The following is a 25,209-nucleotide window of genomic DNA, read 5'->3' on the forward strand; positions in this document are numbered from 1 at the left end:
GTTAAAAACGTATACTGCACAGACAACGTTTTATTTTGCAGGATCCTACAGGATGAAATAGCATATGCCAGACCGATTGAGGCCAAACTGCTATATGCACACATTGCGTATTTTGCTGCTGAAAATACGCACCATAACACACGAAATTCGCACCAGATCGCGCGTTTTTCGGCACAGATTTTACATTTTGTTGCGTAAATCTGTGCGTTTTCAGGTTGTGGTGCGATTTTTCTCAGAACTAGCCAGATAATTTATCTTGCTTTTCAGCTTGCGAATTGTGACGCTGCAGGTCAATTTACATGCCGAAACATACGACAGCGCATCGTGCACATTGAGCCTTAAGACCCCATTACACTGGCCAATGAGCGGGCAAACGATCGTTGTCCTGTGTAAACAGGGAAACTATTAGTCGATGAACAAGCAAACACTCGTTCATCGGCCGATCGGATCGTTTCTGCAGCCTAAAATATTATCGTTGTCGGCAGCGCATGTCCCGGTGTAATAGTGGGGCAGAAACATGCGAGAGGGCGCCTTAGTATGGATCTAAAGACATATAGGAAACACATGAGGTATCAAGAATCTACAAATGTTTATTTATTTACTAATAATTGTCATGGAGTCAATAACCGGACACACAAGCTATCAAAACGCGTCATATACGGCAATTGTAACCAAAGAGGGGCCCACAGAAGAGCCATTAAAATTCTGTCACAGGTCGTGATGGTGACGCCGCTTCCTCACCTGGAACACAAACACGGTCAAAAATCGAAACTAAACGCAGTGTGAATAGACCTTTGCTGGGGACGGGCGTTTAATTTATCAAGAACTTTAGGCCCCACGCACATGAACGTATTTTCGTCCATCTGTAAATACGGATTCGTAGTTATCCGCAACTTATCCACATCTAAGGAACGGTTTCCGCAAACAGTCCATAGTGTACATGGATCCGCAAGACAGAAAGACACACATCTGCAAACCTGGCGTCGCCTAGCAACGCTTCCGTAATTACGGACAGCTACGGGGAGCGCATCTATAGACGTCCGTAAATACAGAAGCGCCCATAGTCTGCTATGGGGAGTCCGTGCCGTAATTATGGACACTAGGACGGGTTTTATATTTTACGGATCATTTCTACGGAACGGAAACGCATCCGTAAAGATACGAAAAGGTGTCCGTAGCCCATAGAAATGAATGGGTCTGTAATTCCATGCCGCAAATATATAATGGGAGTTCTCCAAGATGACAAAAAATTATCAACTAAGCGCCTGCTGAAACTAACGTGTGTCGCTACTTTAGGCGGCGGTCAGGCAGGTTATACGGCAGTGTGTTTCCAGACCTCAGACGGGTATTTGGGGTACGTCACAGTAAATCACTCTCCTACAAATCAACCAGAGGCTTCAGATGTCTCTCCAAGAAGAACCTGTGACTCTTGGGCTTTGAAGAATCCTTTGAGGCAGAAAAGAAGGACAGAAGAGAGTGAGAGGAAGATTTTCCTGCCTCCTCTTCGTCACCCCTGCATATAAAAAACAAAAAACATTGTTAGACCTGCGTAATTATATACTGTACTATATAAGGAAGAAAACAGACAGCAGCTAGAGACTTGGGGGGGGGGGGGGGGGGAGGGCGACACACGAAATTCAATGTTCTGCTCCTCGTCTCACAGGCAATTAGACGTGTTAGGAGGGGAGGGGGGGGGCAATGACGTACACCCAAATCCTCTTTAACGGGACACAAGGTCTGTCTGACCTCCCCTCCCTTCATCACCCGGCATAATCTGACACAGCTAATCAGTGCAAATGTTACGAACCAGCAAGGCCATCGCTGAGCAGGAAACTCGTGCCCCACTGACACAGCACAAGCATTTAAAGGGAGAGGAGCATCTGTTACCATAAAGGAACAGTATTCTGTACTTGGACTCTGCTGCCCTCTGCTGATCCTGAAGCAATATGACAGTTAAAGCTAGTGAAGATACAAGATATGGAAAGTGTCACTACTAAATAGTGGGGAATATTAAGATTGCTTTGCTTCACTTTGGAATATTTCAAAAATCAGTGTATAGAGCAAAAGATTAAGAGGATGAGGACACGGTTAAAAAATAAGAATGCAGAAATATATGCAGAAGAGTAATTATCGCACGGATCAACCTTCTCTTTGACCCTTTACCATTACAACTCTCCATACTGAAGTCAATTAGTGCAGTGCAGCATACCATCCCTACATCACCACACCAGTGCCATGCCCACTACACCAGTACCACATCCTCCCCATAATCTCGCTATGCCCACTACACCAGTACCACATCCTCCCCATCATCTCGCTATGCCCACTACACCAGTACCACATCCTCCCCATCATCTCGCTATGCCCACTACACCAGTACCACATCCTCCCCATAATCTCGCTATGCCCACTACACCAGTACCACATCCTCCCCATAATCTCGCTATGCCCACTACACCAGTACCACATCCTCCCCATCATCTCGCTATGCCCACTACACCAGTACCACATCCGCCCCATAATCTCGCTATGCCCACTACACCAGTACCACATCCTCCCCATAATCTCGCTATGCCCACTACACCAGTACCACATCCTCCCCATAATCTCGCTATGCCCACTACACCAGTACCACATCCTCCCCATAATCTCGCTATGCCCACTACACCAGTACCACATCCTCCCCATAATCTCGCTATGCCCACTACACCAGTACCACATCCTCCCCATCTCCCCATAATCTCGCTATGCCCACTACACCAGTACCACATCCTCCCCATCTCCCCATAATCTCGCTATGCCCACTACACCAGTACCACATCCTCCCCATCTCCCCATAATCTCGCTATGCCCACTACACCAGTACCACATCCTCCCCATCTCCCCATAATCTCGCTATGCCCACTACACCAGTACCACATCCTCCCCATCTCCCCATAATCTCGCTATGCCCACTACACCAGTACCACATCCTCCCCATAATCTCGCTATGCCCACTACACCAGTACCACATCCTCCCCATCTCCCCATAATCTCGCTATGCCCACTACACCAGTACCACATCCTCCACATAATCTCGCTATGCCCACTACACCAGTACCACATCCTCCACATAATCTCGCTATGCCCACTACACCAGTACCACATCCTCCCCATCTCTCCATAATCTCGCTATGCCCACTACACCAGTACCACATCCTCCCCATCTCCCCATAATCTCGCTATGCCCAATACACCAGTACCACATCCTCCCCATCTCCCCATAATCTCGCTATGCCCACTACACCAGTACCACATCCTCCCCATAATCTCGCTATGCCCACTACACCAGTACCACATCCTCCCCATCTCTCCATAATCTCGCTATGCCCACTACACCAGTACCACATCCTCCCCATCTCTCCATAATCTCGCTATGCCCACTACACCAGTACCACATCCTCCCCATCTCCCCATAATCTCGCTATGCCCAATACACCAGTACCACATCCTCCCCATCTCTCCATAATCTCGCTATGCCCAATACACCAGTACCACATCCTCCCCATAATCTCGCTATGCCCACTACACCAGTACCACATCCTCTCCATCTCTCCATAATCTCGCTATGCCCAATACACCAGTACCACATCCTTCCCATCTCTCCATAATCTCGCTATGCCCACTACACCAGTACCACATCCCTCCCATCTCTCCATAATCTCGCTATGCCCACTACACCAGTACCACATCCCTCCCATCTCTCCATAATCTCGCTATGCCCACTTCATTAGTACCACATCCTCCCCATCTCTCCATAATCTCGCTATGCCCACTTCATTAGTACCACATCCTCCCCATCTCTCCATAATCTCGCTATGCCCACTTCATTAGTACCACATCCTCCCCATCTCTCCATAATCTCGCTATGCCCACTTCATTAGTACCACATCCTCCCCATCTCCCCATAATCTCGCTATGCCCACTTCATTAGTACCGTAGTTTCATCACTCACCAAAGCACAGGGGCAGCTTTGCTATCTAGAATAGTCTGCGCCGTGCTCCAGCTAAACCGAACAAACTGGGGATATCCAAAAACAGGGTCCAGATGTTTCGCCAGCCATTCCTTAGTCTTTGGGTCTGTTGGAGAGGACAAAATTAGAAGAACGGTAAAGAACAAACCTAAAGCCATATAAGACACCGCCTAAATTTGCAGCGTTGCGCACCTCACTTTAAAGGACTCCTGCGCACAACTGTGTTCATCGCGGATACGTTTTTTCCAATCTGCAAATTATACAAGTCGCCTTGGAAATCACGTCACATGACCTTGCTATGGGTGCGGAACACGAAATACGGATGACAAGAACAAATACGGCGGTAATATACAAACCTACGGTACGGTTGCAGAGACTACTGGGAGCATTACAGACCCAAATAAAGACAGTAGGATCCGTACTTTGGGGCCTGATCAACAGCAACGGTCGCGTGCACGAGGCCTAAGGGTATGTTCACACGAGGGTGTCCGTAACGGCTGAAATTACGGGGATGTTTCAGCCTGAAAACATCCCCGTAATTTCAGCCGTACCGGCATGTGCAGGCGCTTGAACGCCGCGTCCATTACGGACGTAATTGGCGCTGCTATTCATTGGAGTCAATGAATAACGGCTCCAATTACGGCCAAAGAAGTGACAGGTCACTTCTTCTACGCGGGCGTCTATTTACGCGCCGTCATTTGACAGCGGCGCGTAAATATACGCCTCGTGTGAACAGACAAACGTCTGCCCATTGCTTTCAATGGGCAGATGTTTGTCAGCGCTATTGAGGCGCTATTTTCAGACGTAATTCGGGGCAAAAACGCCCGAATTACGTCCGTAAATAGGCCGTGTGAACATACCCTAAGTGTGGGGCTCCACAGTGACATTTGCCACCTGCGAATGGCTGTTAATTTGCGATGTTTCACCCATAAGGACAGATTGAGGATGTGGTAAAGCTGTGAACAGCCACCGGCACCCTATGCACCCACGATCAGGACACACACATAGTTAGGTCTTTAGACTGGGTGATTTCATTACCACACGTGCCATTCTCAATGCTGGAGATCAGGTGACTCTGATAACAAATATTAATGTAACAAACACTGCGGGGGTGAGCGTCACAGTGTCACCCGCTCCCCCATGATGAGAAGGATACAGCGATCTGTTATGGAATGTGCTGATGAATTGTGTAACAGTCCAGAGAGATAAGAAAACACATTCTCTTTTTTGCTGCGGTTCCGCCTCTGATCTCCCATTGAAATCAATGAGAGGCAAAGAATTTTGAGACAGATTTTTCTGCCTACAAAAAAACAAAAATTGAACAGGGCCTAAAGCTCAACTAATCCAGAGATCACACTGATCAGGCTCTGCCCATGTCGGCCCGTCCCAACCCCTCTCGGTGATGGTTTACATGCAGGCAGTAAGTGCTGCGGCGAATCAAGAGCCTCAGCAGTGACATTTTCGTTTCCTGGCACGAACGATTAGCAATGGCCGCCACGATACCAGGAACACAGCACGTCACCGCTTAGCCCTCATTCTGGCTGCAGCTGTCAGATGCTGCCAGCATGTAAACAAATACTGGTCTGCTGATAGTTCAGCGCCGGATCGCTTAGGTCCTGTTCACACTGCAGGATTTTTGCGGCGGAAATAGTCACAAAATTCCGCCTCCCGTTCATTTCAATGGGAGTCAGGCGCTTATTCAACGGCAAATGTTGCGGTGGGACCCGCGACGCAAAAGCCGCCGTGTGAACTGACCCACAGGCAACGAATAGGAGAGTATTGATTGTTTTTTTTTTATTATTATTAAAGGACACTTGCAGCCATCTGTAAAAATTTTAACAAGGGTTAACCACTTTTATAATACGATCAGTAGGTTTACTTAATAATAAGCGATTGGCTAAAATTAGCGCCATTCCTGCTAGCAGGAAGACGCTTCTTCCCCGATCCAGGTATTTGTGGTGACCCATGCCGCTCCTCATAGGGGTAAAGTGCTGACAGGTTCCCTTCAGATACCGAGGACTTTCTAGTGCGCAGCCCAGGATAAGCTCCTTACTCCGCGTCACCTACAAGTTCCCTGTGGAAGGATAAAGCCTCTGGCCTCGGATGGTAAATCAGATTCACGTCTTTAGTTTACTGACCATTTGGGTATCCGGAGCCATAATCAGCATCAACTTCACCCAAATCCTCCAGGAACTTCCAGCCCTTCACTACTCGGTCCCTGGCAACCTGAAAGATAGAAACCATTAGAGGACGGAAATCTGCACAGATCATAGGAATAGTGCCAAAAAGCAGCACTAAAAATCGCAGCACTTTATCACTTCTATTCATATCATTACATGGAGGCGGTCAATGGTCCACAAATGATGTGTCTTATACAGGACGCAAAAACCTTCCAAAGAATAAATTATATCCAGTGTGCAGGATAAAAGAGGTGAGGTCTCCCCCTACTGTGCAAAAACAGAACTACACTAAATATGTGCAGGTTGTTAGAACAGCTATATTACTAGTGCCATTTATAGGCAACCGGTCACCAGCCGTTCACCTATTGAACTCTACTCGACCCCGCTGCGGTCATAAGTTCATTGCCGTTATCCCCTCTCCTAAACTCCTCCTCTGACTGCAAATAACGGTCTGCAAAAATTTTGCGCTTTTAATAGCAATAATCCGACAGTCTCGTTCATTCATCTTATACCCGCCCACCGACCAAAAACGGGCCCATCCTGAATGACGAAATCTTGTCAGAGAGCATGCGCCCGCCATGTATGGTCTGACATTCTTCCATGCTTCGCCCGGGCCTCAAAACTAGTTACTGCGCATGCGCCACTATAGTCTCCCGTTGTGCGCACGCACCGGAACATTGATGCGCATGTGTGGGATTTCGGGTGTGCTGGGGGGAGGCGAGGAGCTGTCAAAAGTAAGACAACGGAGTCAACTCAGAAAGGCTTGAGGAATGAAGATATGACTCTTTTCTAACGTAGATATGACTTTTCTGCTCATTAGGATACAGCACGAGGTAAAAAAAAACCAAAAAACAACAAAACGGAATACTAAAAGGTGCAGAGACTACTTAGAAGATTTGTCACCCACTACCACCAGGTATTGCTGGATTAATAGGTGAAATTCTGGTGACAGGTTCCCTTTAAGGGGGTTCTCTGCTTTGGACAATTCCTACTTAGAAATTTCCCTTGACCACACAGTGTCCCCCTGCTGGACCACCAGCGATCAGCTTTAATCTGTGGGGAAACCTGGCAGTAAGTGTTCAATTTCCCTACAGCGCCACCACAGGGGAAATAAATTATTACACAGTGCCCATTCAAATCAATGGCTGGTCGGTGCAATATACGAAAGGTCCTCCAGAGAGAGAGATGCTCTATTTAACCGCTGTCCACTCAAGAGATTAGAATCCTAAAAAGAGGACCTCCCTTGCATATCATCTCAGAATTCCCTAAAAAGATATGAAAATGGGTTTTCTAAAATAGTTTGTATTTCCCTGCAGTAAACATGGCGGCCATATTCCTTACCTTGGCACAGATACTCGCCGCACTGACCACAGGAAAAAGAGAATCAGCTTTGGGCTTTACAGTCACTTCCAGTCCCGGGAATCTTTGCTTTAGTTTTTCTTGATATTTATCTGCAGGACCAACTGTATCCACAAACACCTGAAGGGGGCGACAACAGAAACTTCAGTATCAGAGCTCATAAGAGGACAATCTATGGCAGTCTCAGACCGGCCACAACACCACAAAGTGAATACGATTTTATATACAGCATTTCTAAAGCTCGGAAAACTGATACCAGATAATGATTTGTCTGTGCAACTATATATGGAAACAGGTTGTTATGCAAGAGACGTTCAAAAGGGATCTGTACCTTATGAAGGTAAAACAGTCGTAGGGCTGTAGCGGCAAGACCACCTATTCTATAACATAGAGAAAAGGCAAAAAGCCACGGCGCCACTTGGTGTGGATCAAAGAAGGTGTAGGTGAGAGAAAGAAATAATAAATGCTCACCGTTAGGTTAGAGGAGTAGAATGGAGAAAACCACGAAAAAACTGCTGCCAGATCCGATGCCGGTTGCCGAGGTAACCGCTTGATTATGATGGGTGCAGAGTGAAATAAAAATAGGATCTATGTTGGCGCTGCTGCGTGGTGTAGACAGGATGAGGTCCAAGAGCCAGGTAAACGTAAAATAATTTATTGCTATGCAACGCGTTTCAACGCCGAACTGGCGTTTTCATCAGGCATGAGGAGCACAAAAAGAAAGGGCATGTATTTATACAGAAAACAAGTAATCTGATTAGGGCCAGTTCAGACTGGGTAATTAGGTAAAAAAACCGCCAAAAAAACATCAGGGGAGGGAGGGAGGGAGGGAGGCAGAGGGAGTGGGTTCAAAGTTCAAAAATACAGGTACTTGTAATGACATTTATTGGTGTTAATTCATAAAAACGTATATACATAATAAAACAATTAAAAGACGAACTGTCACAGTAAGGTGTTCACTTTGTAGTGTGTCGGTGTAGAAGGAAGGCTGAAAAAAGTTTTGTTTGCGGAGGGCAGAAAGAGATTTTTTTATTATTAATGAAAAGTTATCGGGAGGACTAGGTGGTGAGTAGGTAGTGACTCGGATGATGATTGCTTACTTGTTTATTTATTTTAAACATAAGATGTCACTGCAATGTACGTGTTTGCGTGTGCGGGTGAAATTTGTTGTCTGTTGTCAAGGAGACCACTTGTATTACGGTGGCCAGAGCAGGGTGGAACGGGTGGAACGCACGGTGACCCGCAGAACGCCAAACATCGCCGGACGGTGCTGCAGGGGAAAAAAAGGGGGGGACGAGCTGTCATGGTAAGGGGTTCATTTTGTAGTGTGTCGGTGTAGAAGGACGGCTGAAAAAGGGTTTGTTTGCGGGGGGCGGAAAGAAGTTTTTATTAAGGAAAAAAGTTATCGGGAAGGAATAGCTGGTGAGTAGGTAGTGACACGGATGATGATTGTTGCTTATTGTTTATTTATTTTAGACATAAGGTGTTGTGTCACTGTAATATACGTGTTTGCGTGTGTGGGTGAAATTTTGTTGTCTGTTGCCAAGGAGACCACTTGTCTTACGGTGGCCGACGTGGTCCAGAGGAGGCTGGAACGCACGGTGACCCGCAGAACGCCAAGCATCGCCGGACAGTGCCGCAGGGGAAAAGAAGGGTTGATGAAGAGAGAGGAAGGGGGAGATTGAGGTAAGTATAGATGAAATAATGTTTTGGATGTTTGTAGTAACGGACTGTTAGTGTTATGTGTAGTGGTTGTTATTGTTTTGGTTTTGTAGTTTGTTGATTTAAGGGATCACTTAAACGATCAGAGAAATTCTAGAGGGTAAGGATGGGTTTTGCTGAAGCAGTAATCGAATTTGGAAAATGAAAGAATGGTTGTAAGTGACTTTTGGATTTGTTTTAGAGTTATTTCAGGGGGAAGGTCAGAGGTCAGCAGCGTATTAAGGTTTTTTTGATTTTTTGAAAAAATACAGGGGGTTGTCTGGTTGTTGTGAGAGTACTCACTGGTTGTTATCAAATATAGAGGCAAATGAAGGAGTAAAAGTTGCGTGTAGGGGCTGTTTAGGTTTGGGGATATAGAATTAAGATTTATGTTTACTGATAGAGTCCAAAGGATGTTTAAATGTTTGGGATTGGTTCAGTGTTTAGTCTAAGGATGACTCTGTGATGTCGTTTAAACCCAATGGGTATAGTGTGTTCATTTTAAAAATCCAGTAGTTTTCCCTTTGTTTGAGTTTGTTGAATCTGTTCGGGACGTCAGGGTGGATATATTCAATGGGTGTGATTGTGATTTTATTGAAATCACGTTCATGTGTCTGAGAGAAGTGACGGGATACACTGTGTTTAAGATATCCAGTGTTGATGTTGAACCGGTGGTTATTAACTCGGGTTCTTAGGCATTGGGTGGTTCTGCCAATGTACTGTAATTTACACGGGCACTCTAGGAGGTATATGACATATGAGCTGCCGCAGTTGAGGAGAGTTTGGATAGTGAATGTTTCATTGGTGACGGTGGAGGTGTAGGTGTATTTTTTGTGGCTTATGTTGTTGCAGCAGAGGCAGCGTGGGTGTCCGCATTTGTAGGAACCTTTGAGGTTTGAAAGAAAGTTTGTGTGTGTTGCTGAAGGTTTCTTTATTCTGCTGGGAGCTAGGATATTTTTGAGGGTTAGGGATCGTCTGAATGTGATGTTTGGTTTGTCTGGTAACGTGTCCTTAAGGTGTGGATCGTTTTTAAGGATGTGCCAATGCTTGGAGAGAATGTCCCTAATTGTTTTGTTGCCTCTATTGTAAGTGGTGATGAAATTGGGGTTGCTCTGGACAGATTTGGGTTTCTTGACGGAGGGGTTTAGACAGGATTTTTGTGTGAGTTTTGATGCTTGTGATTTTGCGCCTTTGATAAGGTTTATGGGAAAATGTTTGTCTTTAAATCTTTTTTCCAAGGTTTGCCTAACCTAACCCTCAAAAATATCCTAGCTCCCAGCAGAATAAAGAAACCTTCAGCAACACACACAAACTTTCTTTCAAACCTCAAAGGTTCCTACAAATGCGGACACCCACGCTGCCTCTGCTGCAACAACATAAGCCACAAAAAATACACCTACACCTCCACCGTCACCAATGAAACATTCACTATCCAAACTCTCCTCAACTGCGGCAGCTCATATGTCATATACCTCCTAGAGTGCCCGTGTAAATTACAGTACATTGGCAGAACTACCCAATGCCTAAGAACCCGAGTTAATAACCACCGGTTCAACATCAACACTGGATATCTTAAACACAGTGTATCCCGTCACTTCTCTCAGACACATGAACGTGATTTCAATAAAATCACAATCACACCCATTGAATATATCCACCCTGACGTCCCGAACAGATTCAACAAACTCAAACAAAGGGAAAACTACTGGATTTTTAAAATGAACACACTATACCCATTGGGTTTAAACGACATCACAGAGTCATCCTTAGACTAAACACTGAACCAATCCCAAACATTTAAACATCCTTTGGACTCTATCAGTAAACATAAATCTTAATTCTATATCCCCAAACCTAAACAGCCCCTACACGCAACTTTTACTCCTTCATTTGCCTCTATATTTGATAACAACCAGTGAGTACTCTCACAACAACCAGACAACCCCCTGTATTTTTTCAAAAAATCAAAAAAACCTTAATACGCTGCTGACCTCTGACCTTCCCCCTGAAATAACTCTAAAACAAATCCAAAAGTCACTTACAACCATTCTTTCATTTTCCAAATTCGATTACTGCTTCAGCAAAACCCATCCTTACCCTCTAGAATTTCTCTGATCGTTTAAGTGATCCCTTAAATCAACAAACTACAAAACCAAAACAATAACAACCACTACACATAACACTAACAGTCCGTTACTACAAACATCCAAAACATTATTTCATCTATACTTACCTCAATCTCCCCCTTCCTCTCTCTTCATCAACCCTTCTTTTCCCCTGCGGCACTGTCCGGCGATGCTTGGCGTTCTGCGGGTCACCGTGCGTTCCAGCCTCCTCTGGACCACGTCGGCCACCGTAAGACAAGTGGTCTCCTTGGCAACAGACAACAAAATTTCACCCACACACGCAAACACGTACATTACAGTGACACAACACCTTATGTCTAAAATAAATAAACAATAAGCAACAATCATCATCCGTGTCACTACCTACTCACCAGCTATTCCTTCCCGATAACTTTTTTCCTTAATAAAAACTTCTTTCCGCCCCCCGCAAACAAACCCTTTTTCAGCCGTCCTTCTACACCGACACACTACAAAATGAACCCCTTACCATGACAGCTCGTCCCCCCCTTTTTTTCCCCTGCAGCACCGTCCGGCGATGTTTGGCGTTCTGCGGGTCACCGTGCGTTCCACCCGTTCCACCCTGCTCTGGCCACCGTAATACAAGTGGTCTCCTTGACAACAGACAAATTTCACCCGCACACGCAAACACGTACATTGCAGTGACATCTTATGTTTAAAATAAATAAACAAGTAAGCAATCATCATCCGAGTCACTACCTACTCACCACCTAGTCCTCCCGATAACTTTTCATTAATAAAAAAATCTCTTTCTGCCCTCCGCAAACAAAACTTTTTTCAGCCTTCCTTCTACACCGACACACTACAAAGTGAACACCTTACTGTGACAGTTCGTCTTTTAATTGTTTTATTATGTATATACGTTTTTATGAATTAACACCAATAAATGTCATTACAAGTACCTGTATTTTTGAACTTTGAACCCACTCCCTCTGCCTCCCTCCCTCCCCTGATGTTTTTTTGGCGGTTTTTTTACCTAATTACCCAGTCTGAACTGGCCCTAATCAGATTACTTGTTTTCTGTATAAATACATGCCCTTTCTTTTTGTGCTCCTCATGCCTGATGAAAACGCCAGTTCGGCGTTGAAACGCGTTGCATAGCAATAAATTATTTTACGTTTACCTGGCTCTTGGACCTCATCCTGTCTACACCACGCAGCAGCGCCAACATAGATCCTATTTTTATTTCACTCTGCACCCATCATATTCTATAACATAGGAGAGCATGGCACATCCAGAAAATGTCTCCAAGTATCAAGTACATGATGTGCGGGTGAGGAGGACATGACTGCTGAATCTCTGCAGGAGCTTGTGATCCAATGTGCGCTACATATAAGAGGAACTCTGCCACTCGACAGCATCAAAGTAGCATTATTTACTTAGAGATGGGGGAAAGCTGGCAATGTGAGAAGGGTATTAGTCCTATTTTACATTTTTTACAACAACACTGCCCCCTACATACAAAAATAAAGCTACTATAATACTGCGCCTATGTACAAGAATATAACTACTATAATACTGCCTCCTATATACAAGAATATAACTACTATAATACTGCCCCCTATATACAAGAATATAACTACTATAATACTGCCCCCTATGTACAAGAATATAACTACTATAATACTGCCCCCTATATACAAGAATATAACTACTATAATACTACCCCTATATACAAGAATATAACTACTATAATACTGCCTCCTATATACAAGAATATAACTACTATAATACTGCCCCCTATATACAAGAATATAACTACTATAATACTGCCCCCTATGTACAAGAATATACCTACTATAATACTGTCCCCTATATACAGGAATATAACTACTATAATACTGCCCCTATATACAAGAATATAACTACTATAATACTGCCCCCTATATACAAGAATATAACTACTATAATACTGCCTCCTATATACAAGAATATAGTTATATATAGTGGTTGAAGTGACAAGTGGGTATTGTCCAAATCCAGAGGGAAAAAGAAGTATAGGCGGTAGCCTACGCGTTTCTGACCTTCTCCAGGTCCTTAGTCATGGCTTAGGACCTGGAGAAGGTCAGAAACGCGTAGGCTACCGCCTATACTTCTTTTTCCCTCTGGATTTGGACAATACCCACTTGTCACTTCAACCACTATACGTAGCTTACTTGCTACGATTTTAATCAAGATACAATAAAACTTGGGAACAGACTCCCGTTTTAATAGACATCGTACCTGCAGCGCTGGATCCAACCCCTCTGCTTTTGAAGTATTTCTGACGTGTGCCGACACGGGGATCCGTGTGCTGACTTACTTGTGACAAGGTGAGCTGGAGGATTTTTTTCTACACTTTTTTCTTTTACTTCAAGAATATAACTACTATAATACTGCTCCCTATATACAAGAATATAACTACTATAATACTGCTCATATATACAATAATATAACTACTATAATACTGCCCCTATATACAAGAATATAACTACTATAATACTGCCCCTATATACAAGAATATAACTACTATAATACTGCCTCCTATATACAAGAATATAACTACTATAATACTTCCCCCTATATACAAGAATATAACTACTATAATACTGCCCCTATATACAAGAATATAACTACTATAATACTGTCTCTATATACAAGAATATAACTACTATAATACTGCTCCTATATACAATAACTACTATAATACTGCTCCTATATACAAGAATATAACCACTATAATACAGCCCCCTATGTACAAGAAAATAACTACTATAATACTGCCCCCTATGTACAAGAATATAACTACTATAATACTGCTCCCTATATACAAAAATATAATAACTGCTATAATACTGCCTCCTATATACAAGAATATAACTACTATAATACTGCCCCTATATACAAGAATATAACTACTATAATACTGCCCCTATATATAAGAATATAACTACTATAATACTGCCTCCTATATACAAGAATATAACTACTATAATACTGCTCCTATGTACAAGAATATAACTACTATAATACTGCCCCCTATACACAAGAATATAACTACTATAATACTGCCCCCTATATACAAGAATATAACTACTATAATACTGTCCCTATGTACAAGAATATAACTACTATAATACTGCTCCCTATATACAAGAATATAACTACTATAATACTACCCCTATATACAAGAATATAACTACTATAATACTGCCCCCTATATACAAGAATATAACTACTATAATACTGCCCCCTATATACAAGAATATAACTACTATAATACTACCCCCTATATACAAGAATATAACTACTATAATACTGCCTCCTATATACAAGAATATAACTATAATACTGCTCCCTATATATAAGAATATAACTACTATAATACTGCCTCCTATATACAAGAATATAACTATAATACTGCTCCCTATATACAAGAATATAACTATAATACTGCTCCCTATATACAAGAATATAACTACTATAATACTGCTCCTATATACAAGAATATAACTACTATAATACTTCCCCCTATATACAATAATATAACTACTATAATACTGCCCCTATATACAAGAATATAACTACTATAATACTGCCTCCTATATACAAGAATATAACTATAATACTGCTCCCTATATACAAGAATATAACTATAATACTGCTCCCTATATACAAGAATATAACTACTATAATACTGCCCCTATATACAAGAATATAACTACTATAATACTGCCTCCTATATACAAGAATATAACTACTATAATACTGCCTCCTATATACAAGAATATAACTATAATACTGCTCCCTATATACAAGAATATAACTATAATACTGCTCCCTATATACAAGAATATAACTACTATAATACTGCTCCTATATACAAGAATATAACTACAATAATACTTCCCCCTATATACAATAATATAACTACTATAATACTGCCCCTATATACAAGAATATAACTACTATAATACTGCTCCTATATACAATAATATAACTACTATAATACTGCCCCTATATACAAGAATATAACTACTATAATACTGCCCCTATATACAAGAATATAACTACTATAATACTGCCCCCTATATACAAGAATATAACTACTATAATACTGCCTCCTATATACAAGAATATAACTACTATAACACTGCCCCAATATACAAGAATATAACTACTATAATACTGCCCCTATGTACAAGAATATAACTACTATAACACTGCCCCAATATACAAGAATATAACTACTATAATACTGCCCCTATGTACAAGAATATAACTACTATAATACTGCCCCCTATATACAAGAATATAACTACTATAATACTGCCTCCTATATACAAGAATATAACTACTATAATACTGCCTCCTATATACAAGAATATAACTACTATAATACTGCCCCTATATACAAGAATATAACTACTATAATACTGCCCCTATATACAAGAATATAACTACTATAATACTGCCTCCTATATACAAGAATATAACTACTATAATACTTCCCCCTATATACAAGAATATAACTACTATAATACTGCCCCTATATACAAGAATATTACTATAATACTGTCTCTATATACAAGAATATAACTACTATAATACTGCTCCTATATACAAGAATATAACTACTATAATACTGCCCCTATATACAAGAATATAACTACTATAATACTGCCTCCTATATACAAGAATATAACTACTATAATACTGCCTCCTATATACAAGAATATAACTACTATAATACTTCCCCCTATATACAAGAACATAACTACTATAATACTGCTCCTATATAAAATAATATAACTACTATAATACTGCCCCTATATACAACAATATAACTACTATAATACTGCCCCTATATACAAGAATATAACTACTATAATACTGCCCTCTATACAAGAATATAACTACTATAATACTGCCCCTATATACAAGAATATAACTACTATAATACTGCTCCCTATATACAAGAATATAACTACTATAATACTGCCTCCTATATACAAGAATATAACTACTATAATACTGCCTCCTATATACAAGAATATAACTACTATAACACTGCCCCAATATACAAGAATATAACTACTATAATACTGCCCTCTATACAATAATATAACTACTATAATACTGCCCCTATATACAAGAATATAACTACTATAATACTGCTCCCTATATACAAGAATATAACTACTATAATACTGCCTCCTATATACAAGAATATAACTACTATAATACTGCCTCCTATATACAAGAATATAACTACTATAATACTGCTCCTATGTACAAGAATATGACTACTAGAATACTGCTCCTATGTACAAGAATATAGCTACTATAATACTGCCCCCTATATACAAGAATATAACTACTATAATACTGCCCCCTATATACAAGAATATAACTACTATAATACTGCCCCCTATATACAAGAATATAACTACTATAATACTGCCCCCTATATACAAGAATATAACTACTATAATACTGCCCATATATATAAGAATATAACTACTATAATACTGCCCCTATATACAAGAATATGACTACTATAATACTGCTCCTATGTACAAGAATATAACTACTATAATACTGCCCCCTATATACAAGAATATAGCTACTATAATACTGCTCCTATATACAAGAATATAACTACTATAATACTGCCCCTATATACAAGAATATAACGAACATAATACTTCCCCTATATACAAGAATATAACTACTATAATACTGCCCCCTATGTACAAGAATATAACTACTATAATACTGCCCCCTATGTACAAGAATATAACTACTATAATACTGCCCCTATATACAAGAATATAACTACTATAATACTGCTCCCTATATACAAGAATATAACTACTATAATACTGCCCTCTATACAAGAATATAACTACTATAATACTGCCCCTATATACAAGAATATAACGAACATAATACTGCCCCTATATACAAGAATATAACTACTATAATACTGCCCCTATATACAAGAATATAACTACTATAATACTGCCCCTATATACAAGAATATAACTACTATAATACTGCCCCTATATACAAGAATATAACTACTATAATACTGCCCCCTATATACAAGAATATAACTACTATAATACTGCTCCCTATATACAAGAATATAACTACTATAATACTGCCTCCTATATACAAGAATATAACTACTATAATACTGCCCCCTATATACAAGAATATAACTACTATAATACTGCTCCTATGTACAAGAATATGACTACTATAATACTGCTCCTATGTACAAGAATATAACTACTATAATACTGCCCCTATATACAAGAATATAACTACTATAATACTGCCCTCTATACAAGAATATAACTACTATAATACTGCCCCTATATACAATATAACTACTATAATACTGCCCCCTATGTACAAGAATATGACTACTATAATACTGCTCCTATGTACAAGAATATAACTACTATAATACTGCCCCTATATACAAGAATATAACTACTATAATACTGCCCTCTATACAAGAATATAACTACTATAATACTGCCCCTATATACAAGAATATAACTACTATAATACTGCCCTCTATACAAGAATATAACTACTATAATACTGCTCCTATGTACAAGAATATGACTACTATAATACTGCCCCTATATACAAGAATATAACTACTATAATACTGCCTCCTATATACAAGAATATAACTACTATAATACTGCCTCCTATGTACAAGAATATAACTATAATACTGCCCCCTATATACAAGAATATAACCACTATAATACAGCCCTCTATACAAGAATATAACTACTATAATACTGCCCCTATATACAAGAATATAACTACTATAATACTGCTCCTATGTACAAGAATATAACTACTATAATACTGCCCACTATACAAGAATATAACTACTATAATACTGCCCTCTATACAAGAATATAACTACTATAATACTGCTCCTATGTACAAGAATATGACTACTATAATACTGCCCCTATATACAAGAATATAACTACTATAATACTGCTCCTATGTACAAGAATATGACTACTATAATACTGCCCCTATATACAAGAATATAACTACTATAATACTGCCCCTATATACAAGAATATAACTACTATAATACTGCCCCTATATACAAGAATATAACTACTATAATACTGCCCCTATATACAAGAATATAACTAGTATAATACTGCCCCCTATATACAAGAATATAACTACTATAATACTGCCCCTATATACACAAGAATATAACTACTATAATACTGCTCTCTATACAAGAATATAACTACTATAATACTGCTCCTATGTACAAGAATATGACTACTATAATACTGCTCCTATGTACAAGAATATAACTACTATAATACTGCCCACTATACAAGAATATAACTACTATAATACTGCCCTCTATACAAGAATATAACTACTATAATACTGCCCCTATATACAAGAATATAACTACTATAATACTGCCCCTATATACAAGAATATAACTACTATAATACTGCCCCTATATACAAGAATATAACTACTATAATACTGCCCTCTATACAAGAATATAACTACTATAATACTGCTCCTATGTACAAGAATATGACTACTATAATACTGCCCCTATGTACAAGAATATAGCTACTATAATACTGCCCCTATATACAAGAATATAACTACTATAATACTGCCCTCTATACAAGAATATAACTACTATAATACTGCCCCTATATACAAGAATATAACTACTATAATACTGCCTCCTATATACAAGAATATAACTACTATAATACTGCCTCCTATGTACAAGAATATAACTATAATACTGCCCCCTATATACAAGAATATAACCACTATAATACAGCCCTCTATACAAGAATATAACTACTATAATACTGCCCCTATATACAAGAATATAACTACTATAATACTGCTCCTATGTACAAGAATATAACTACTATAATACTGCCCACTATACAAGAATATAACTACTATAATACTGCCCTCTATACAAGAATATAACTACTATAATACTGCTCCTATGTACAAGAATATGACTACTATAATACTGCCCCTATATACAAGAATATAACTACTATAATACTGCTCCTATGTACAAGAATATAACTACTATAATACTGCCCTCTATACAAGAATATAACTACTATAATACTGCTCCTATGTACAAGAATATAACTACTATAATACTGCCCACTATACAAGAATATAACTACTATAATACTGCCCTCTATACAAGAATATAACTACTATAATACTGCCCCTATATACAAGAATATAACTACTATAATACTGCCCCTATATACAAGAATATAACTACTATAAGGCGGGATTCACACGACCGGGTCGGGTCCGAGCCCGAGTGCCGGCCGGTAAAATCGGCCATTCTGCCCGGCCGGTTTGCATAAAGTTATGCATCCATGCCGGGCCGGGCAGATCCGGACAGTGACATCAGCGGCAGCTCCTGAAGGGGAATCCCCATGTGTTCGGGGATTCCGCTTCAGGAGTTTCCCCTGATGTCACTGCCCAGATATGGACAGAGACATCAAGCGCTCTGTCCAGGAGCGGAATCCCCGAACACACGGGGATTCCGCTCCTTCAAGGAGCTAAAGTGCGGCTAGCAAATAGCAGAGCGGGGAGATACCTCCCCGCTCTGCTATAGTGGCGTCGCTGCAGTAGTAGCAGCAGCAGCTGCTACTAGCAGCGCCATCGAAGGTGTCGCCGAGCCAGGGTGCTTTTAACAAGCAGGGGAAGGGAGCCAGCGCAGCGCTCCCTCCACCTGCTGTACACCCCGGCCCTGCAACACAGTGTGCAGCGATGCCATTCGTCAGAATGGCATCAACTCCTCCTCCTCACATGCACTCTGCGCTGTGAGGAGGAGGAGATAGAGCGCAAGCCACGGGAAACCCGGCCATCACTCGGAACACATTCCGGTGATGGCCGTGTAATACCCGGCCCCATAGACTTCTATGGGAGCCGGGCGGCCGGGTGTCCGGGCAAAGATAGAGCATGTCCTATTTTTTGACGGCCGGATTTTCCGGCCGTCAAAAAATCGGTCGTGTGAATAGCCCCATTAGGGGTCTATCATTCCTAATGCAGCCGGGTGCCGGCCGATTTATGAACGGCCGGCACCCGGACGGGAAACCCTGCCGTGTGAATGAGGCCTAATACTGCCCCTATATACAAGAATATAACTACTATAATACTGCCCCTATATACAAGAATATAACTAGTATAATACTGCCCCCTATATACAAGAATATAACTACTATAATACTGCCCCTATATACACAAGAATATAACTACTATAATACTGCTCTCTATACAAGAATATAACTACTATAATACTGCTCCTATGTACAAGAATATGACTACTATAATACTGCTCCTATGTACAAGAATATGACTACTATAATACTGCTCCTATGTACAAGAATATAACTACTATAATACTGCCCACTATACAAGAATATAACTACTATAATACTGCCCTCTATACAAGAATATAACTACTATAATACTGCCCCTATATACAATATAACTACTATAATACTGCCCCTATATACAAGAATATAACTACTATAATACTGCCCCTATATACAAGAATATAACTACTATAATACTGCCCTCTATACAAGAATATAACTACTATAATACTACCCTCTATATACAAGAATATAACTACTATAATACTACCCTCTATATACAAGAATATAACTACTATAATACTACCCTCTATATACAAGAATATAACTACTATAATACTGCTCCTATGTACAAGAATATGACTACTATAATACTGCCCCTATATACAAGAATATAACTACTATAATACTGCCCCTATATACAAGAATATAACTACTATAATACTGCCCCTATGTACAAGAATATAGCTACTATAATACTGCCCCCTATGTACAAGATTATTATAAGATTACCTGTACCATAATGTTACCAGCACCATTTATACACACCTCTGTCACATGTACGCCATTGTCCAGAGCATGCTGAATGAGGCCTATTGCAGTGTCGTGGGATAAGGCATTGAGATTATATTTTGCCCTGAGGGGAAAAAAAATAAAAATAAAAAAATCAAATCATGTCAGTGATGGATACATTTATTACAGTAAATATCTATAAATTAGCCAGGCATAGACAAAACCCAGTTGCCATGGAAACTACCAACCCTAACACACGTGTTTCGCTCACTCACCTTCATGCATTTGAACCTTCCACCACCCTGTAGCACCCTGCCAGCAGATGGCATATCGCAGGAGCAGTGTACATGGGGGTGGTGTAGGCTGGAGCGGTCAACTATAGCTGCCATCACTGTCTTAGGCCCCCTGCATACGGCTGTAGCCGTAATCACCGTCCACGGATGGCCGCGGACAGTGACACGCATTATAAAATATAGGACCGCGGTCCATAAAAATCAAAAAATAGGACGTCCTATTTTTTTTTTACAGAGGCTTCCTATGGCCCGGACACCTTCCCGGAAACATACAGGAAGGTGTCCATGGGCAATAGAAATGAATGGATTCGTAGTTTGATCAAAATTACGGTCGTGTGCACGGGGCCTAATTCAGGAGACAGAGACATCCACAGGAATCAGCAATAGACCTCTTTAGCAAGTCTTCTGCCTGGACCGGCTACGGATGTCGTGCCATTATGCCGCAATAACAGACGTGACATAGTAAAAGTACAAGTGACTGCAATAAAACAATCTCAAGGCGTTGCAGCTAAAAACAGCTTTTAGCAACAGTCTAAAAACAAAAACAGGATTTGGCCCTGTTCACACTGAGTTTTTTTTGCAGGCAGTATTCCTTTGTCCTTTTTTGGCCAGGAACGAAACGCCAGGAAAACCCCTCAGAAACCAGCACCGCAGGTTTTTTCTGCCTCTCATTGACTAGAATGGGAGGTCAGAGGTAGAAATCCGGCAAGAGCTAAAAGCCACCCGGGAAAAAAAACAAAAAAGCATCTGCCTCCCATTGAAATCAATTTGGAGGTGATATCGGCAGTTTTTTTGCCGCCGATTTGAACACGATTTGTGCGTCAAAATCGGCACCAAAAACTCAGTGTGAACAAGGCCTAAATGCTATAAAGCCATGTTTATAGTGTATCCAGAGGACATATAGAGGCGTCACCTCTGCTGCATGCTGGTAGAGATTACATTAGGCGACAATATATGCAGAGTCCAACCAATGAAGTCAGTCGCCCCGTTCAACGTCTCAAACAGCCGCTCTCGCTCGGATTCACTTAACGTCTTGGAGTCTAAAAAATAGAAAGAGAAATAAGTTTCCCAATGTAAGAATAGCGAACTCCATGTGCCCAGTGTAAAGGGGTTGCCCAGGATTAGGAGAACGTGGCTGCTTTGTTTGAGAAACTGCTCCCCACCTGTCCACGGGTTGTGTCTGGTATTACCACTCAGCTTCATTAAAGTGACTGGGGCTGCAATACTGCACACAACCTGGGGAAAAGTGTGGCGCTACGTACACTGCGGGTCTCAACACTACATCACAGCTGACATCCGGCTCGAACTGCTGGGATCGGGGATAACTTAGATCCCAGCTTTTTAACCACTTAATGCTTCAATGGCGACCGCAGCATTTGAGCTGTTAAAAGAGGGGGGTCCTTAGACAGCCTATCCACGTAGCGATCACAGGGTGCCGATGGTTGCCACCGTAGCCTGGAACCCTAAGGGCCGCCCGCAAATCACAGGCCGTGCACATTCATTTCGGTGAGCCTGGACCGCAAAATACGGCTGTAATAAGACATGTCCTATCTTCTTGCGAAATGAATGGGGCCGCAATTCTCCCGTGGATTTTTGGCCGCAAAAGCACGTTCGTGTGCATGAGGCTCAAGTGGACCAATAAATACATTTAAAAAAAATTCTGTATGTGTGTGTATATAATTTTTATTTTTAAAAGCCACCATTTCCTTATTTTTCCATGTAAAAAAGATAATTCGTACCGCCACATCGGTAAATGTATATACCGTATATATTTCATAAAATGTTTCTATTTTGTAAAAGTAGTAAAACATAAAAAAAGATTGATTACTTAGCGGTAATCGGTTTTTCAAGAACCTATGACAGCACCGCTGGAGAGACGTCCCATCCGCTGGACAGGAAACCTGAGGATATAAAAATGGACACACCTCTCCACACACCCAGTCTTTAGGAAGAACTCAGGATGAGAAGTAGTTTAGTTTTATGTGTTTTTTTTTTTGTTTTTGTTTTTTTGGTGAAAATCCCTCACACCTTTATATGTACGATATTTACAGGGACGCTCAAATTTGGGGTAGCGATCCAGCTTATGAGGGTCATGTACTACGGACATGGGAAGGTAACAGCGGGGTGCTGTCATAGGTTCTTGAAAAAGCGATTACCGGTAAGTAATCAATCTTTTACCCTTTCTCCTATGACAGCACCCCTGGAGATGTAAAATAGAAACCAATATTTTTAGGGTGGGACCACAGCTTGTAGCACCTTTCTACCGAAGGGCAAGTCAGAGGCTGCATGCAGCTGTAATCGGGTGTGTTTAAAGAAGGTGTGAGGGGAACTCCATGTGGCAGCCTTACATATTTGGTCTAGGGATGCGTCTGCTCTCTCTGCCCATGAAGTGGACACGGCCCTGGAGGAGTGTGCTCCGAAAAACTCTGGGGGCTTGAGCTTCTGATTTATGTAGGCTAGTTGTATGGCCTGCTTGATCCACCTTGCTATGGTGGCTTTACTGGCTGCCGAACCCTTGTGGTGACCCTGAAACTGGACAAACAAGTTTTCTGATGATCTCAGATCCTGGGTAATCTTTAGGTACTGGACTAGACATCTTCTTACATCTAGGCAAACTGTTGTTCCCTCTGATTTTTTGGGGAGTCACAAAAAGAGGGAAGTACAATATCTTGGTTTAGGTGAAAAGGAGAGACCACTTTAGGAAGGAATTCTGGTAAGGTTTTTAGGATGACTATCATCTAGCAGTAGGGCATGTGGAGGGAAGGCAGAGAGGGCCTGGATCTCACTCACTCTACGGGCTGATGTAATGGCTAACAAAAATGTCATTTTGAGTGTCAGCATTTTCAAGGAGATATTGGAGTCTATTGGTTCAAAAGGTGGTTTTATCAAAGCCTGGAGGACAAGGTTTAAGTCCCAGGGAGGAACTGGGGATCTTATCTGGGGTTGAAGTCTGCAGGCGGCCGCTAGGAATCTCTTGATCCAGGAGTGTTCTGCTAATTTGAAATTGAAGAAGGAACTTAAAGCAGAAATCTGAACCTTTAATGTAGTAGGCCTAAGCTTTTTATGTAGTCCCGCCTGGAGGAAATCCAATATTAAGGGAATCTCTGGTTTGGTTAAAGGATCAAGAATGCGTTCCATGACCTCAGATATATTTTTGAGGTAATCGGTTTTCTACTGGCTAGTAGGGTGGAAATGACCGATTCTGAGAATCCTCTTTGCCTAAGGATTATCCTTTCAGTTTCCAGGCTGTCAGATGGAGTTTCTGAATGTCGGGGTGTATTACTGGGCCCTGATATAGAAGGTCTGACATGTTTGGGAGAACCCATGGTTGGTGTGACGACATTTTTCTTAACCACGTGAACCATGGACTCTTTGGCCAGAAGGGGGCTATTAGTATCACACTGGCCCTGTCTTCTCTGACCTTTTTTATTACTCTGGGGAGGAGGTTCAGGGGGGGGGGGGGGGGGGGAGGCGTATCATCTCTCTAGACTCCAGCACTGGGAGAATGCGTCTATTGCTGTTGGGTGGTCTGAAGGGTTTAGGGAGAAGAATCTCTAGGTTTTTCTGTTTCCT

The 25,209-nt window shown here is 41.1% G+C and overlaps 1 protein-coding gene across 2 annotated transcripts in view; it reads right to left on the bottom strand.

The window, feature by feature from the left end:
- Nucleotides 1-570: 570 nt before the first annotated feature.
- The window catches only part of RNASEH2A (ribonuclease H2 subunit A), a 28,686-nt gene continuing 4,047 nt past the window's right edge, over nt 571-25,209 (bottom strand). For both annotated transcript variants that reach the window (XM_075855484.1, XM_075855485.1), the window contains exons 3-8: nt 22,550-22,676; nt 21,380-21,467; nt 7,534-7,671; nt 6,151-6,238; nt 3,995-4,118; nt 571-1,513 (exon numbers count right to left, since the gene is read on the bottom strand). In XM_075855484.1, the coding sequence (XP_075711599.1) occupies nt 1,378-1,513; nt 3,995-4,118; nt 6,151-6,238; nt 7,534-7,671; nt 21,380-21,467; nt 22,550-22,676 (701 nt within the window). In that variant the 3' untranslated portion in view covers nt 571-1,377. The remainder of the gene's footprint in view (nt 1,514-3,994; nt 4,119-6,150; nt 6,239-7,533; nt 7,672-21,379; nt 21,468-22,549; nt 22,677-25,209) is intronic.

This window comes from Rhinoderma darwinii, chromosome 3 (genome assembly GCF_050947455.1).
Source record: "Rhinoderma darwinii isolate aRhiDar2 chromosome 3, aRhiDar2.hap1, whole genome shotgun sequence".
In the NCBI taxonomy this organism is placed as follows: domain Eukaryota; kingdom Metazoa; phylum Chordata; class Amphibia; order Anura; family Rhinodermatidae; genus Rhinoderma; species Rhinoderma darwinii.